Consider the following 17,117-nt stretch of genomic DNA (forward strand, 5'->3'; position numbering starts at 1 on the left):
GGACATTTATTTATGCTAATCCCCTAAAAATATTTCTTTGTGCTTAAGGTACATTTTTTATGAGCAATGTTAAGCACATGAAAAATCAGTATTATTTCAGTCAGTTGGAAATTGATTTTAATTATTAACTTCCAGGAGCACCTCTCCAGCTTTTTTTTCCTTCTTTCTAGGTACTTCTACACCTATCTAGTATCAATTATTCCCACCCAGGTTTTCCAAGCAATCTTGCCCTATTTCTTTCTTTACACCTCCACTTGCATATTCTAGACATGAACGAGAATGACCATCTGCTCCAGGTATGTCTGTACTTCTGCCATGAGGTAACCCAGAGACCTTATTATCATTAATCTCAAATGGAGCACTTTCTCTACCCTACCTTTCTCTACCCTGGACCAAAGGTTCTCAATCTTTGGGTCAGGACCAGCAGCAAAAGCATCAGCTGGGAATTTTGCAAAGATGCATTCTGGGGTCTCATCCCAAATCTATTGGATTAGAAACTTCTGGAGTTGAAGCCGAATGATCTGTGTTTTAATATGCCCTTCAGGAGATTCTGATTTGTGCTCAGGTGTAGAACCACCACTGAAAAGGCCATTTCCCCACCCCATAGAGCCATGACTTTGACACAGGAAGGGTCTCAGGACAAAACAGGAAAGACTCAAGGACAAAACTTTGCTGTTCCCATTGTTTTCATTGGGCTGGTAAACAAGAGGTTAAACAAATCAGATGACTCTAGGCCCAGACACCAGCTACCATACATTTCCTTGGTTCATAGTGGTTATTTATTTATTTATTTTTGTCATTTTTCCCTCAGCCTGTGCATTCCTGAGCCAACTCTGCACAGACCTTGAGAACGAAACCATTCAAACTGGAGTTGCAGGGACACAGCCTCCAAGAGCTATTCACCCATAAGATGTCATGGGCCCTGCACGACCACCAAGCTGTAGCTACCTGATTGGTCTCACAACTGGCAACCAGAAATGACCCACACTCAGATGGACAAATGGAGTTTAGCCAAGTCCTTTCTCCTTGCTTTCTCAGCCAATAAAGCTTAATTCCTTTGTCCTCTTTTCCCAGCCCTAAAACCTATACAGACCTCTAGTCCTGGCCCTTCAGAGAAGCTTTTTTGTTTCAGATCTCTCTGGGGCTCTGTCTCTTGTTTTTGTTGCTTTTCAATAAATCTCTTCTTTAATCAGCATCTTGAGCTCCTCATTCTAATCTTAGTCTTGAGGGTTTGAGTTTCTTTTGGGGAATAGGACACCAATTTGTCTAGGTGCCCCTGGATATTTGACCAGGACCAGAGCTTTTTGACTCTCAGGTGAAATAGCAGGCTGCGGCGACACTGGCACTGCCAGGAACCTGGGTCACAGTTTCAAAATGTTTTTGCAAGAAAACACTTGTATACTGGTGGTGGGAATGTCAGCTGTTCAGTCTCTATGGAAAAAAGTATGGAGGTTCCTCAAAATATTAAAAATGGATCTACCATATGATCCAACAATTTCACTCCTAAGTATCTACCTCAAGAATGCAAAGCATGGTGCCTGCAGACCTCTCCTGTTGGGCCTGCTGCTCCCCTCAGCAGTGTTTTTGGTGGTCTGCCTGTTCCGCTCCGTGCTCTGTCTCTGGGGAACCCTCTCACCCTCCCACGTCTCTGATCTGTACCCCAGTTCTTGTATAGATAAATAAATCTTTATAAAAAAAGAATGCAAAACACTAACTTGAAGGTATAGATGCACTCCTATGTTTATTGTAGCACCATTTACAATAGCCAAGCCATGGAAACAACCTAAGTGCCCAAGGCCAGAGCAGTGGATTTAGAAAATGTGGTGTGTGTATATATATATATATATATATATATATATATATATATATGCAGGAGAATACTACCCAGCTTTCTGAAAAAATGAACTCTTGCCCTTTGTGACAACATGGATGGAACTGGAATGGATAATGCCAAGTGAAATAAGTCAGGAGACAGACAAAAACTGGGTAGTTTCATAGAATATAAAGAAACAAAACAAAGGAACAAAACTAAACTAAAAACAATACTAGAAACCTGACTGCAGAATTGAGGCTACTGGGTGAGGGGGAGGGGATCAAAGGGGATAGGGGCCCAATGGGAGACGACCACCAAAGCGGGTAGTCATCCAACTATGGTTGACAACTGTGGGTGCTTTGAGGGTGCGTGTGGTGTGGTAACATACATCTGAGGAGGTGCCAGTCAACTTCCTTATATCATACACAGGGTTGTAAACCAATGTTACCTCAATAAAAAGTAAAAATTTTTAGGCTACCCCACTCAGGACCCCTCTATTCAGAAAACATTTCCTGTTCTTCTTATCTGGTTTAAAAAAAAAACAAAACCTTCTTGCTTTTCTGCCTAAAAATTAAAATAAAATTTAAAAATTTTAAATAATGTTTTCCCACTTTTTGCAAGCCTGTCTGTCCACAAACCCCCCCAACACTCACACACTCTAACTTGTGCTCCTGCTTCCCAGAGAAAATATAGAAACCATTACATGGTCTTCCTCTCAGCTTCCTTCTACCAGATCTGCCGCCCAAGTCTCCGTTGTTCTCCTGCCCTCAAAGTACAAATAAAGAGGGGCGTCTCCCTCCCACAAAAGGATTCTTCCCAAGGACTCTGCATCCCTCCCTGCCTACATTCAGGCACTTTTCACTATTTCTCTTAAATAACTGGATGCTTTCCCTGTTTGTTTGTTTGTTTCTTTTCATCAGCATTTATAGGTCTTTTCTTTTTTAAAAATACAATAAGCCCTGGGCCTCCCTGGTGGCACAAGGGGTTAAGAAGCAACCTGTGATGTTATCCGCAACCTCTGCAGCATGAGTCTGATCCCCAGCCAGCCAGGGAGCAACCCACGTGGCGAGCAGACCTCTCCTGACTCGCCTGCTGCTGCCCTCAGCAGTGTACTTTGGTCAGTCTGCCTATTTTGTTCCCCACTCTGTCTCTGGTGAATCCTCACCCCACACCCACATCTCTGGCCTGTACCCCAGCTCTTATATGCATAAATAAATAAATCTAAAAAAAAAACCACACACACAATAAGCCCTGCCCTGCCCTGACCTTACTTACATTGGCCTCGATAAGGATTTCTCCATTTCATTCATCCAAACCCTTAAAAGTAATCATACATGTGGTGGTTCTAGGGGTTAAGCTATCCACAGCCTCTGCAGCAAGAGTTCGATCCCCAGCCAGCCAAAGAACTACCCATATGGCACAGCAGACCTCTCCTGTCTCCCCTACTCTTCAGCAGTGTATATTAGTCAGTCTGCCTGTTCTATTCTCCACTCTGTCTCTGGTGAATCCTCTTACCCCCCGCATCTCTGACCTGTACCCCATTTCTTGTATGCATAAGAATAAATTAAAAAAAAAAAAGTAATCATACACTTACCATTAGCACCACTGTATACCACCCTCCCTGACCCTGCAGTCAGCTTATGGGACTAACTATTCAATCTGCCCCCTCCAGTGTCGCCAGAGCCAGGGGCTAGTTTTTTGTATTCATTTCACTTGATGTCTCAGGTTTATCCTTTCTCCAGTGAAATGTCACCTTTACTATAATATGTCCATGTATCCACCTGTATTAATCACAGTATTCCTTAGCATTGTAATGTGGTTTTTACACCTAGGAAAACAAAATTCTCATTCTACAATTTTATTTAAAAATTCACGACTCTGTCTTGATCTCCCAAGCATGGACACTATGTTGAGAACTGATGGCTCCACTTCCACCATTGCTCTCAGTCCACCTGGTCACAGTAGAGGCAGCTGAAAGAAACTTTACAGTTTCACTGTGTGAATTGTATGAGCCTGAAATTTTCACTGAGCCAGGCTGACAGTCTCATTTCCTAGGAATTGGGACTAATACATTATGGTCTGTGTTTACGACTCCTTTATAACTGAGGTGCTGTAACAATGCTCTACCAGTGGCCACAATTTCCTCTATGGAAATTGAAAAATAGAGAAAAATCACCTTGTAAAAAAGAGTAAAATGAGGCAGATCCGCAGATACAAATGAGAGAGTCAGAAAGGCAGAGACAGAAGAAACATATATATCCTCCTACACTAAACATTCATTCGTTTATCTGGAATTCTAATTTAACTGGATGTAATAAAGTTTATCCACCTTAAAATATCTTGACTAGTTCCTGAGGCCCAAGTCTCAGCCCTTATAAGGAAGGTGCTCTCAAAGTACCTGTTAAAACATCCCCCTTGGCTTAAGATGGCTCATGTGCAACACAAGAGCCCTTATTCATTTTTTTGAAAAAATGAGACAAACAAGATAAGTAATCAAAATGTATGGTATGCTGGGCCTCCCTGGTGGTGCAGGGGGTTAAACACAACACTGTGAAGCTATCTGCCGCCTCTGCAACATGAGTTTGATCCCCAGACGGCCAGAGAGGTGACCCACATGGCGCAGCAGACCTCTCCTGTCTTGCCTGCTGCTCCCCTCAGCAGTGTATTGCAGTCAGTCTGCCTGTTCTGTTCCCTACTCTGTCTCTGGTGAATCCTCTCACCCCCTGCCCCCATACCTCTGGCCTGTATCCCAGTTCTTGTATGCATAAATAAATAAATCTTTAAAAAAATGTATGATATGCTAAAGAAAACACAGTAACGAAATGGGTACGAATGTGGAATTATGGCTGGAGTAGCAAGAAAAGACTTTCCTGAGAAGTCCTAAAGGAAATGAGGAAACTGTGTACAATGATATGAGATGGGAATGAGGGCAAGTGCAAAAGCCCTGAGGCAGGAGTGCGCCTGATGTGTTCCAGGAACTGCTGGGATGCCAGGACGACTGGGCAGAGAGAGCAACGGGGAAAACTGTAGGAGAAGAAGTATGAAGGGCCCTAAAGGTCATAGGAGGACATTGACTTTTACCCTGAGTGATATGGGAAATCAATGGAGGACTTTGAGCAGACACACCTGATGTTCTGAGTTATGTTTGAACAGAATCACTGTAGCTACTGTGCAAAAGCATGGAGAACAGGTAGGGGCTATTACAACAGTCTGGGGAGAGATAATGATAGTTTGAATCCAGGTAGTATAAGTGGAAATGAGTGATGAGGCAAATTCTGGTTACCTTTTGCCAGGAGAGCCAACATGATTTGGATGAAAGGCTGTTGGAGCTGGGAAACTGGAGGGTATGAAAAGGCAGACAGAAGCAGTGGGGAGAATGAGATGTTTGAAGCTAAGATTGTTCTCTGTGTGTTCATTTTCATGTTAGATAAAGGGGAAGTTGTGGTTTAGGACAGAACCTGATAATTCCAGGTCCTCTGTGGCATTATTTTAACAGTCGCAAAATGGGATTGTCAACCTTAATACCAGTGTACCTTCTATTGTAAAGAAGAATTAAGCCATTTTAGTTTAGGCTTAACATTCAGCATGTCTTGTTGGACTAAGATCTGTGAAAATATGTAATGTATGAAAGAGACTTTGGAGAGGGCAGGACATAGTCTGGCAGTGTTCCAAGTAAAAAGGATCTTTCCAGAGCCTCACACATTCTCCACACACAGGCACACATCCTGAACTCACACGACATGCCCCACTGCCTCAAGGCATCCCAAGCTGCCCATCAAAGTTGGAATTAAGTCTGTCAACCTCCTTACCCCGGCTAACAGGGCACCCGGACATGGCCAGTGTCTGCTGTCCCAGCCTCCTCATACATCTGACCCTTGCTCCATGTTCTACCCTGGGCCTTCTTTGGCCTCAAACATGGTGTGATTTATCCCTGCCCTGCCTTCATCCTAATTCTTCTTCCTGGATTCCCCCTCCTTCATATGTTCTCAGGTCTGATTCTCTCTCGTTGTTTAAACCTTGGTTCACATGGCCCCTCTGCTTGCTGAGGCGTCTCCTGACACCGTTTTCAAAATTGTACCTTACCTGAGTACACTGCCATGTAACCCCCCGCCCCCACCCACGTGGTTTTTCTATAACATTCATCACAGTTGGGAAGTGATTGTCCTTTATTGAGGTCTTTATTGTCCTCCTGTCCCCATGAGGCAAGAAGATACAGGATCTGTGTGTGTGTGTGTGTGTGTGTGTGTGTGTGTGTATTGTTGCTGCCGTGACCCCTGTGTCTAGATCAACATCTGCCACATAGTTGGTGCTCAAGAAATATTTCTTGAATGGAGAAACCCAGGAATAGCTATTTTTTTAAGTGTACTCATCAACCAGGTATATGTCCAGTGTCCCTGATTTGATTTTAAACTGGGACTCTGACAGGTTCTGTGACTTGTCCAAATCACACAGAAGAAAGAAGCAAAAGTGGGCCTCCCTGGTGGTGCAAGGGGTTAAGACACACCTATGAGGCTATCCGCAGCCTCTGCAGCACGAGTTTGATCCCGACCAGGGAGATACCCACATGGGGCAGCAGGCCTCTTCTGTCTCGCCCACTGCTCCTGCAGCAGTGTATTTCAGTCAATCTGCCATTCTGTTCCCCACTCTGTCTATGGCGAATCCTCTCACTCCCCACACCTCTGGCCTGTACCCCACTTCATAAATACATACAAGAACTGGGGTACAGGCCAAAGGTGTGGGGGGTAAGAGGACTCACCAGAGACAGAGTGGGGAACAGATCAGGCAGATTGACCAAAGTACACTGCTGAGGGGAGCAGCGGGCGAGTCAGGAGAGGTCTGCTGCGCCATATGGATAGCTCCCTGGCTGGGGATCGAACTCCTGCTGCAGTGGCTGCGAATAGCTTCAAAGGTTGCTTCTTAACCCGTTGTGCCACCAGGGAGGCCCAATAAATAAAATCTTTTTTTTTTTTTTTAAAAGAAAGAAGCAAAAGTGGAACCATAATTCTTGCCTCCCCCAGGTGCCTGACATCAGCTGGGCTGCAAGTAAATGCTCCAGAAAAGAACTGAACTGCAGGCCTCGGGACACTGGGAATTTGTAATTCTATTCCCTAATTCTGGCCCCACACAATGCAATACCCATTGCCAGGATGATGGAAAAGTTGAAAGGATAACTGGGTTGGTGCTACAGAGCAAGGCAGTTCCCGACAGGGCTTACCTGAGTGCCCCACTGGAGCCGTAGTATTTCTCCCGGCTGTTGGGGACACACTTGAGGCCTGGATCGCCGCTGTCACTGCACAGAGCACAGAGTCTGGACTTTGGATCAGACCCAGGGGCACAGCTTCCGCTGAAGAATTCATCTGTGCAGAACAAGAGAACAAGAGGGGGTCAGCTCTTCTGCCTGTGTTAGCAAGAAAGTCTTAACTTTTCCCCTAGAATTGCCTAAATGATATAAAGACATATTCTGGTATTTAGTACCACAGTACTAGAAGAAAGAACCAATGGAATGAAAAGAAAAATTGCAGCTAGAGCAAGGTAAAGGAGGCTGGCCGAGGTTGGGAGAAGGGTATGTGATCTCAAAGATGCCCACCTCGTCCTGGACAGGGTAGTGGCGTGGGATGGCAGACACTGATTCAGCAATACAGTAGACTCTAGAGAGTGAACAAACACACATGTTCTTGCTGGCTCACCCTGTCCCACATGTCTCCCGAACTCTGCTGCCTTCCTTCCAAGGTCTGCAAGCATGACTCCAAGTTTGGGAAGGGGTCTGAGAGGCCCACCCCCTTGTGCACAGGCTCCTGAGCACCCCTGTAAGGAAACCATACAGTACCTACCCTCCTGGAACCTAAGCCCATGGTGTGACAATCATAACTCAAGTAACACGCCAGGGAACTTGTGTCATTCCCCTTTCTGCCTCAACCCTTTTCCCCGCACTCTGGGGAAAATAATATGTTCCATGAGACTGAAATAAAGGAATCTGGTGTACCTGGGAGTCAGGGAGAGATTTCAAGCAGAGAGATGAAGAAGGAAAAGAAATTACCCACGTGAAGGGCAAGGGAAAAGAGCTTTCAAGACCGGAAGCAGCATTTGTAAAAGCCTAGGGTAGGGGATTTGGGGTGGAGGGCAAACACTCAGATGGCTTAATGGAGGCCACTGGGCTGGAGCACCCAGAGTAAGAGTAAGTGGAGAGGGGGCAGGGTCCAGGTCACCTGGGACCTTTTACACTTCTGTGTCGATTTTGTTCTTTATCCTTGGAGAGATGGGGGAGCCTGTGAAGGGATTTTGACAGTAGTGGGTAGCACAGTCAGAGCTGTACTTTACAAAGATCATGCTGGCAGGAGGGTAGATGGAACCAGGGCAGATGTGGGGTGAAGGCAGTGGGCTACTGCAGTGAAGGGGAAGCTAGGATGAGTTTAACACACAGAGGAGGGAGTGGGGGCCGGGCACTAATACCACTGATGGAGGATGGATGTGTGAAGGATCACAGTCTGATTTCCAGCTGGAGCGAATGAATGAACTGTGGGCACTTCCACAGCTAGGCAGCTCTAGCAGGACCAGGCTTAGCAGAGATGATGCTTCCATTTTGAACAGGTTGAGCTTAGTGTGCTTTAGAAATATCCAACTAGATAATGTCAAATAGGCAGTTCAAATGTACAAGTGTACACACATATGCACATATACACAGATCTGGAGGTCAAGGAATGATCTGTGCTAGGGATAAAAAACTTGATTGTCATCAGCACAGAGACATATAAAAATAACGATAGCAGGAAACATTTATCTAGTGCTTACAATAAAGCCTAGCTTTGTGTGTTTAATACTAGTTTAGACAGTAATTGAGGCTATAGGTGTGAGTGCTTGGGAATTGAGTTTAGAGCTGCTTTAAGCAACTCAAACATTTATTAACCAGGTTGGAATGGGGAGACTTTGTAGGGGTATGAACAAAACCAAGCCAGTGTGTTTTCAGAGATAGTGTTGTAAGGTGATTTGAAGAAATGCTGCTGAGAGGTCATAGAGGAGCAGACCACAGCTGTCCTTCCAATTGAACAATGAGGAAGTCACCAACAGCCTTGACCAGAATCCTCCCTGTGGGACCAAACCAGAGGGCAGGGAGAGCGAGGGCTGGTGGGTGGGAGGTGAGTGCTTGAGATCACACTTCTAAGTCTGGTATAAATGGGAGGAGAAAGAGAAGGCAGGAGCTGGAGGGGAATGTGGGAGAGGGAGGGCTTGTAAAGATGGAAGACACTGGGTACTTTCACAAGTTGTAACAAATTGGATATATCAGAGGGAGAAGGAGTAACTGAGGGTATGAGGCACTGAGAAGGGGAGAAAGGGGGGGACCTGCACTCATATGCGGGTAGAGGGATTGTGGGGCTGTGGAGCAGACCAGCGCTCTGGAGGCCCAAGGCTTTGATGGAGGGATGTTGAAGAGGAAACTTTCTGATGGTTTCAATTGTCTCTTGCAGGTGCAGACAAGATCATCTGCTGAGAAAGGGTGGAAGGGCGGTGTGAGATGGAGGTATGTAGACAACTAGGATATTAGGATAATTATCGAAAAGTGTGGGGATGTAGATCAGAGGAAAGTGGGGGTGCTTAACAGTGCTGGGGGCCCACTGAAGTTAGAGCTGGAGAATTTCCAGTGGAGAGTCCTGCTCTTCCCTGTGACATTCTCCAGGCATGTTCAGGCACAGCTCAGGTGCAGAAGGCAAAGAGAGCAGTTAATGGGGCTAGGATTGGCCGATGGCTGGGGAAAGCAGGGGAGCAAGAGTCTTTAAGGTATTGACAAGAGAGCTGCTAAAATGATTAACATGGAAATCTAAATGAGATGATGACAAAAGTGAAAAATAAAATATTTACTGGTACTATGTTTTCAATTAAGAAAGCAGCCTATTTGGCTTATATGGGGAAACAACACACAACACACACACACACACGCACATGCACACACACACGCATGCGCGCACACACACGCACACACTGCACCATATATCACACCCTTGTTTTGCAGTCCCAGGCTTGTTTCCAGAGCCAGTTGCACAACATTGAGAATGAGGTCTTTCTCTGAGAGTTGCCCTTTGAAGCAATCATTCCAGCTAGAAAGAAGGGGCTAAGGAGAGCAGGGAGGCCATGCAGAGGGACGTGAAGACTGCCTGCACCTTCCAGCCTCTGGCCCTGTCACCCACTTTTTGCCTTTCAGTGAATTGAATTCCTTCCCTTCACAGGCACAGGTGCAGGGAACGGGCTGCCACACCACTTCCCAGAATGCACTTACCAAATTTACAGGACCCCGTTTGGTTGTATATTAAACCCATGGGGATGTTCCAGCCTTCTGAAGTGCCAACGGCAGGGTGGCAGGATTTCTTGCCTCGAAGAGAGTTCCAGGTGAGACCAGCATCTGACTTCTTCACCACTGCCACGGAGTAATAGCCTTGCAACAGAGACGCAACATGCAATTTCAATACCTCCAGGATCCTCCAGAAATGTACTCTAGAGCTGCTGTGGCTACCACCTGCCTGCCACTCTCCCAGGGGAGGGGGAAATAGCTTGGGCCCCTCACTTTATCGGCAGAAGTTTCTCCCAATAACTATCACTATTAGGTACTGGGCCAAACAGACTGACAACTGCATTCCCAATACATCTATACGCATATACTAGTAATATTTATATGCACACTTCATTTTTATTTCAATGGAATCCGGTTATACAATCTTCTCTGCGAGTTGCTTTATTCTTCCTCAGTGATAGTTGTGGACACCTTTTTGATTCAGTAGAAGTAGCTATAGCTATAATGGTCACATTCTATTTTGGGGTTGATTCTGAATTATGTCCCACTGTATTTTATAATCCCCCTACTGGGCGGTGTTTATCTTGTGACCAATCTGCCCATATTAGAAACAATTTATCTGTAGAAATCATTGTATTGCTTGTCAGAAAGGTCACGATGTATTTTTTCTATGTTTCAAGCCCTGCCTCCCGCAGCTTTTCCCACTCACAGGAAATTCCAAATCCAAGTGGACACCTGTTTTCATTTCAGGATCCTCTATCAGTTTTTACACCTTAATGCACATCAGAATCAGCAAGAAGGCTTCTTAAAACAATGAATGCTGGGCCTGACACCCAGAGTTTTATTTATTTATGTATTTATGTATTTATTTATTATTTTATTTTATTTTTTTTAATAGAGGCATGTTTTATTTATTTATTTATTTGTTTGTTTGTTTGTTTTTGTTTATACATGCACTGGGTACAGTCAGAAGCGCGGGAGGGTGAGAGAATTCACCAGAGCCAGAGCAGGGAGCAGAGCAGGCAGAAGGACGGAAGTACACTGCTGAGGGGAGCAGCGGGCGGCAGGAGAGGTCTGCGCGCCATGTGGGACCCTCCTCCGGTGGCCGGGGAGCAGCCGGGGATCGATCCGGCGCTGCAGAGGCTGCGGGCAGCTTCGCAACCCAGCGCTCAACCGCTGCGCCACCAGGGAGGCCCGACACCCAGAGTTTTTGACACAGTAGACCTAGGATGGGGTCTAAGAATTTTCATTCTGACAAGTTCTCAGGTGATGTTGATGCAACTGGTGGAGGCACAATGCTAGACAGAGAACTGCTGACTAACTAATGCCCAAGCTTTGGTACTTCAGGGAAGTTGCACATCCTCTCTGTCTAGGTGGAGACACAGATGGAGAACTTGTCGCCTAGTGTCCTATCCTAAAGATGAAGTCAACTCCCCTGCTATTAAAACTCAACCTGTGAAAAGCTAGAGGTTTGATTTCATTTTCCTCCTCCTTATTAGCTGCATCTGTGAATCTCCTCTCATAATGCTTCTACTTGACCCCAGAAATGTTTGAAATGGACTCCTGCCCTCATGCTGGCCTTGAGCTTCAGGCAGAGAAGGGCAGGTGGCATGTGATAAAGAACAATGTGGTTGGTCAGATTTCCAGTCACCCTATATTTTCTCAAGCCCTTGGGCAGTCACTCCCTGATTGCATGGGCAAGTCACTCAGTCCCTGTACCTCAGTTTCTCCAACTACATAACCTGGGGTGATGATGCCCACATACTAGGTGTCTGCTGAGAAGAGTAAACAGGGACTGTGCAAGCGGGAGTCCTCTGTCGACTCTAAATTATTATTGTAATTTTTGGACAAATTTGCTGCTTAAAAATTAAATGTGGCTTTTTTTCAATTTTTGTTTTTTTTATCTTCTCCCCAACAATATGCCTTTACCTTTGAGACCCAACATTACTGCTCTGGCTCACCTCCTATGTTTGTATCCACACACTGAGGCCCAAGCTGCTCATTGCCATCTTTATGCTCTAAAAAGAAAAATAATAACATTCAAGACACATGGTATTAAACTCTCATGTTACTCAATCCAATGTCATGAGCTTTTCATTCTCAATCGCCAAAAAGAAATTAAGTAGAAACACCAACTAAGCAGTTTGTGGTTGGTCCTAAATGAGCTGGAATCTATAGTTTCATGTTACCTCCTCTTCCCTTGCTCCTTGTCATCTGAACATTAGGTTCCAGACTAGAATCTCTCTTATACTCAGGCTGAAGCTGAGAAAGAAAATAAGAGGCCCTTAAAGGGGAGTCAGGGAGAGAACAGTGGAGATAGTGACCAAGATCCTATTGCACTAGCTGTGTGATTCAAATCATCCTGGCATTCTTTCCCCAGTAGCGATCATATTCGGGCTATGTTACAGGGTAAAAACCTGCCCATGAGGTCAGAAGACCTGGATGCTGTCTTTATTCTATCTTGGACACATCATTTAACTTTTGTAAGCCTTCATTTCTACATCTGTAAAATAGAAATACTACTATTCACAGAGCTGTTTGTTTTGAAGAATAATACACGGTTTCTTGTTCACTGCCGAGCAGACAAAGTAGTTAACAAATGATATTGGTGAAATCCTCTTTCCCCTGGTTTTGTTTTTCCATGTGCCCCCATCTCTCAATCTTTCAGCACAGCTGGCAGGAGTTAATTTTGGAATATTGACTAGTAAATTGGATAAAAGGACGAAGGCACACGTGGTCCAGTTCCTTCTTTCTTTAATGAAGAGAGTCCGGGTGGTGGGTAGTTTAGAGCTTCTCAGTTATAAAAAAATGTGTTTTCCTGTGCTCTCTGACCTGCGCTAAGTCAAAGACCTTATTCTCCTGAATTAGTGGGCTACTCTAACTCAAGGACAGTTTGGCAAGCCTTATGACCAAGGCTATTGATCATGTCACCATTTCGGTAATAAAGGTGTTATTTTGATCTCAATCTCCCAAACTCCTGCATCTATAATCTTAATTGGTTCTGGACTCTGGAGAAGGGGACTGTTGGATGTTGTCTGCTAGCTCTCTACATGGCAACAACATAATTTAGCAGTGAACTAAATTATGTCCTCATCTTTCTATTTCCATAATCCCAAGAGGTGCTTCCTCCACTTACTGTAGTTTTCTGCCATGACAGGCACCAGGCCACACTTGCCCGCAATGTAGACATAGCCTCCGTCCAAGGTCATGGCATCAGCTTCTCCTTTCTGAAGAAATAAATCAACAGCACCATAACTGAGTATCCTGTCCCCGTGACTCTCAGAGGTTTCCATTTCGTTGGTTTCATGTCACATGTCCCCCAAACTCATGGATTCCCCAAACTTTCACCACATAAACATATTTGTAACAATATATACTATAATAAAATTTATATGAATGTGGTTTTTCTCTCAAAATCTCTTACTGTATATAATATTTTTTAAACTGTTATTGACTGCAGGTAACTAAAACAGTAGAAAGAAAAATGTGGATAAGGGGGCTGCTGTATACTCAGAAGTACTGACAGCTATATAATAAAAATCTTCTATCTATATTATTTATAACAGCAAAGCATTTGGAAATAAACCAAATATAGACATTTAGAAATTGGTAAAATAAATCGAGATAGAACTATACTCATGCACCATTTTTAACAGCATTCTGGACACTGATAGACCACATTTACAACAGTGGTGCCAACAGGCTATACCATATAACCCAGGTGTGTAGTAGGTTATACCATTAATGACACCTTATGGCATTTGCACAATGATGAAGTCACCTAACACATTTCTCAGAATGTAACCCCATCTTTAGGCCTCCCTGATGGCACAAGGGGTTAAACACAGCACTATGAAGCAATCCACAGCCTCTGCAATGCAGGTTCGATCCTGGCTGGCTGGCGAGATACCCACATGGAGCAGCAGACCTCTTCTGTCTTGCCTGTTGCTCCTCTCAGCAGTGTATTTCAGTCAGTCTGCCTGTTCTGTTCCCCACTCTGTCTCTGGTAGGTCCTCTCACCCCTTGTACCTCTGGCCTATACCACAGTTCTTGTATGCATAAATAAATAAATCTTTAAAAAAAAAAAAAGAATGTAATCCCATCTTTAAGCAACGCATGACTATACTTGGTGGACCATTGTGCAGCTGTTAAAAACATATTTTAAATAAACATTTCACTATCTAAGAAAGGATGCCAATCATGTTCGAGGCCTTAAATGATAACAACAATAGTTAACATTTATTGATCTCTTACTGTATGCCAGGCAATGTTATGAGCACTCAAATTCATTTAATCCTTATAATTGACATATTTAGGAGAGAACAATCCTGTATAAAATCAGGATTTTAATCTCATGGGTTAGTCCCAGGGAAGTTTACCAAAATCAGGATCACAAAAATTTTTGTCTGCTCATAGAGAAATGAAAGTTAATAATAACACAACTTCATAACTCAGAAATTATGAGGTATGATTTGAAGTTGTTAATGATTTTATTTATTTTTCATTACTATTCTAGTATGTAATATTTTTATCACCAGAAAAAATTAAAAGTAGGATTGAAGGATTTAGAACTTGATTTGCTTTCGTAATCCACAGGGTCCCTGACCATACCCTGGGCTGTCACCCTACTGCTTGCAGTCCTGAGGCAGGATACCCATTCGAGCTCCACTGACTCCTGGGCTGAGTCCTAAGGCGCTAGGCCTTGGGCTGGCTCTGTGTTTCTGCCCAGGCTGCACTGGAAGGGCCCAAGGGGAGTAGGGATGTGGAGAGTGGAGTGGGGATTTGGAGGGTGTGGGGAGCACACCACAGGCATGTCTCGTAGCTGACAGTAAGGTGTCTGGGAAAGAGGCAGAAAGGTCCAGTGTGTGAGTGTAGGAGACCAGTGTGGAGGAGGGGGCCTTCTTACTCACCGTGATGGCGGCAATGCAGTCCTCCGTGGTCTCCTGTGAGGAGCACTGTAAGATCCCACCACTCACAGCACTCCACTCATCACACTTGGCCCTCTCGTGCTGGCCCACTGCACACCACCGCACCCTCTGGGAGTCTTCCACACCTAGACATTCAAAGGAAGTCTTGACATGGGTCTGGGGGCTTAGTGCCACTGGCTGAAGAATGGCTGCCCAATGCTGCTATGACTGACAGCAGCAGAGCTGGCATGTCTCACGCCTGCCTCTTTCCTCATTCCTGCCTATCGCCCCCCAGGAGAAATGCGGGACCTTGTTCTCAGAGCATGAAGGCAGAGCAATACCCCTCCCTCCTGACCTTGCCTCCCCAGGCATCTCCTCCCCAGCTCAGCTCAGCAACTCCTGGTGTTTTCTCTTCCAGGATTGGGTTCTGCCATCCAGGGAGTGTTCCCCAGTTAGAAATCAGTGTATTCTGTTCTTGCGCTATGCCATCCCCCCAATGTCCACATCTAACACGGTGGCTGGCCTTCAGCAACTGTTGGTTGACTAACTGGAAGGGAAATAAAAAGAAAGAAAGAAGAAAGAAATGAGTCATAGGGGCTTAGTGGAAGGCCGGAGCTCTCATAAAACCTGAAATTCTACCTCTGCTTCTAATGGTGGCAGAGGCCATGTTCCCACAGTGGCTTAGGATGGGCTATTCCCTGTCAGGTGGACCTGTCACTGGGTGGGGTGACCCTGATTAATACAAAGGAGCTAGAACCATCATTACGTCAATGTGTCTGTACTCTGAAGCTAATTTAGGCTTTTTCCCCAGTTCAACAGAAAATCCCCTCATTACCAATGCAGTTAGCAGACCCCTGGATTCCACAAGCCAGTGACACTTGGGGGAGGCAAGGCAGCATAGGGACAACCCCTGTGGTCCCCGCCCTGCACTGTGTCCTCAGAGGACCTCACTCACCTCTCCTTAAATGCTGAATGGCAGCAAAACGCTCATTTCCCAGGTACAGCTTGGCATCCATAATAGGTGGGACTCTTAAAAACCCACGGGTGGCATCTGTAAACAGCAGGTCCTCCCCATGAGGTGAGTCAAAGAGCTGGAATTGTGTCGAATTACCTTTTCCAAAATTTTCCTATTCAAATGATCAAAGAAATAGTGAAGGAAGGAGGCTGGCATAGAGAGGGGAAGGGAAAACCACCCCCAAACCAGACACAGAAAACAGAAAGGTAGAAAAATATGAGCTCCTGAGAATGAAGACAGTGGCCACAGGATGCTCACAGAGTTCTCTAGTCTCAGTCCTCACTCAAAGGAAGTTCTCATAAGCCCAGTTTGTTGGGCTTATTCAGCCTCAGGGAAACTGCCAGGAGTGGGCTCCTTCCTTCCCCTAGAACTATATGAAGGAGTAGGAGTCACTGTGTGCCAAGCAGCTACCCCTGTCCAGTGCCATGTTACCACGGGCAGGCAGCGAAGGCTGCCTCATTCCTGGTTTTCTGATGGCTCCGAGTAGCTCTGATGGTCTTCACCCTGGAGTGGCTGGTGGTCCAGCTCCCTGCCAATGACCTTGGACATGGGGCTAGGATAGGAGTGCATCTATTTTAGGCCTGCCACTGAAGGACTTCAAGCAGTCCCCTTTCCTTTCTGGCCTCCGAGAAAACCAATGGCCCATTGCCTATGGCCCAATGTCCTTGACAGTAGCTGATGAGAGTACCTACCCACATGCTCCTTCCAATGTCTGCCTGCTTTTGCTTTTGCTGAGGTTCTGTGGGAAATGTCACCTGCTGCCTTCTCTGGAAAACCCCACGCTTCCTTGGGAGTGCAAAGGCTTACTCCCTGGGGCTCAGGAATCTCCCCCCCACCCCCGCAAGTCAGTCCCTCTACCCTCTACAATGTACACAATCCATGTCCCCAAGGTTGTGCCACCTCATCTGGTGATCATCTATTTTTACATTACTCACTGGATCTTCCACATTAATCCGTGAGCAACTCAAGTGCAGATTAATGTCTAGTTCATCTCTGAATCCCCAGGGCTGAGCAGAGCACACTGACAGAGACAGGACAATGTGGTGAATGAGACTGGGAGAGACACTGCCCATGCAGGGCAGAGAAAATACTCTTGGCCAG

At 45.4% G+C, this 17,117-nt stretch overlaps 1 protein-coding gene across 2 annotated transcripts in view; it reads right to left on the reverse strand.

The window, feature by feature from the left end:
• LOC119256941 (inhibitor of carbonic anhydrase-like) overlaps positions 1 to 17,117 on the reverse strand; it is a 40,304-nt gene that overhangs the window by 8,526 nt on the left and 14,661 nt on the right. For both annotated transcript variants that reach the window (XM_037524676.2, XM_037524674.2), the window contains exons 8-13: positions 15,957 to 16,128; positions 15,005 to 15,147; positions 13,231 to 13,321; positions 12,056 to 12,112; positions 10,083 to 10,238; positions 7,029 to 7,170 (exon numbers count right to left, since the gene is read on the reverse strand). In XM_037524676.2, the coding sequence (XP_037380573.1) occupies positions 7,029 to 7,170; positions 10,083 to 10,238; positions 12,056 to 12,112; positions 13,231 to 13,321; positions 15,005 to 15,147; positions 15,957 to 16,128 (761 nt within the window). The remainder of the gene's footprint in view (positions 1 to 7,028; positions 7,171 to 10,082; positions 10,239 to 12,055; positions 12,113 to 13,230; positions 13,322 to 15,004; positions 15,148 to 15,956; positions 16,129 to 17,117) is intronic.

Source organism: Talpa occidentalis, unplaced genomic scaffold (genome assembly GCF_014898055.3).
Source record: "Talpa occidentalis isolate TD23 unplaced genomic scaffold, MPIMG_talOcc4v2.1 talOcc4.4, whole genome shotgun sequence".
In the NCBI taxonomy this organism is placed as follows: domain Eukaryota; kingdom Metazoa; phylum Chordata; class Mammalia; order Eulipotyphla; family Talpidae; genus Talpa; species Talpa occidentalis.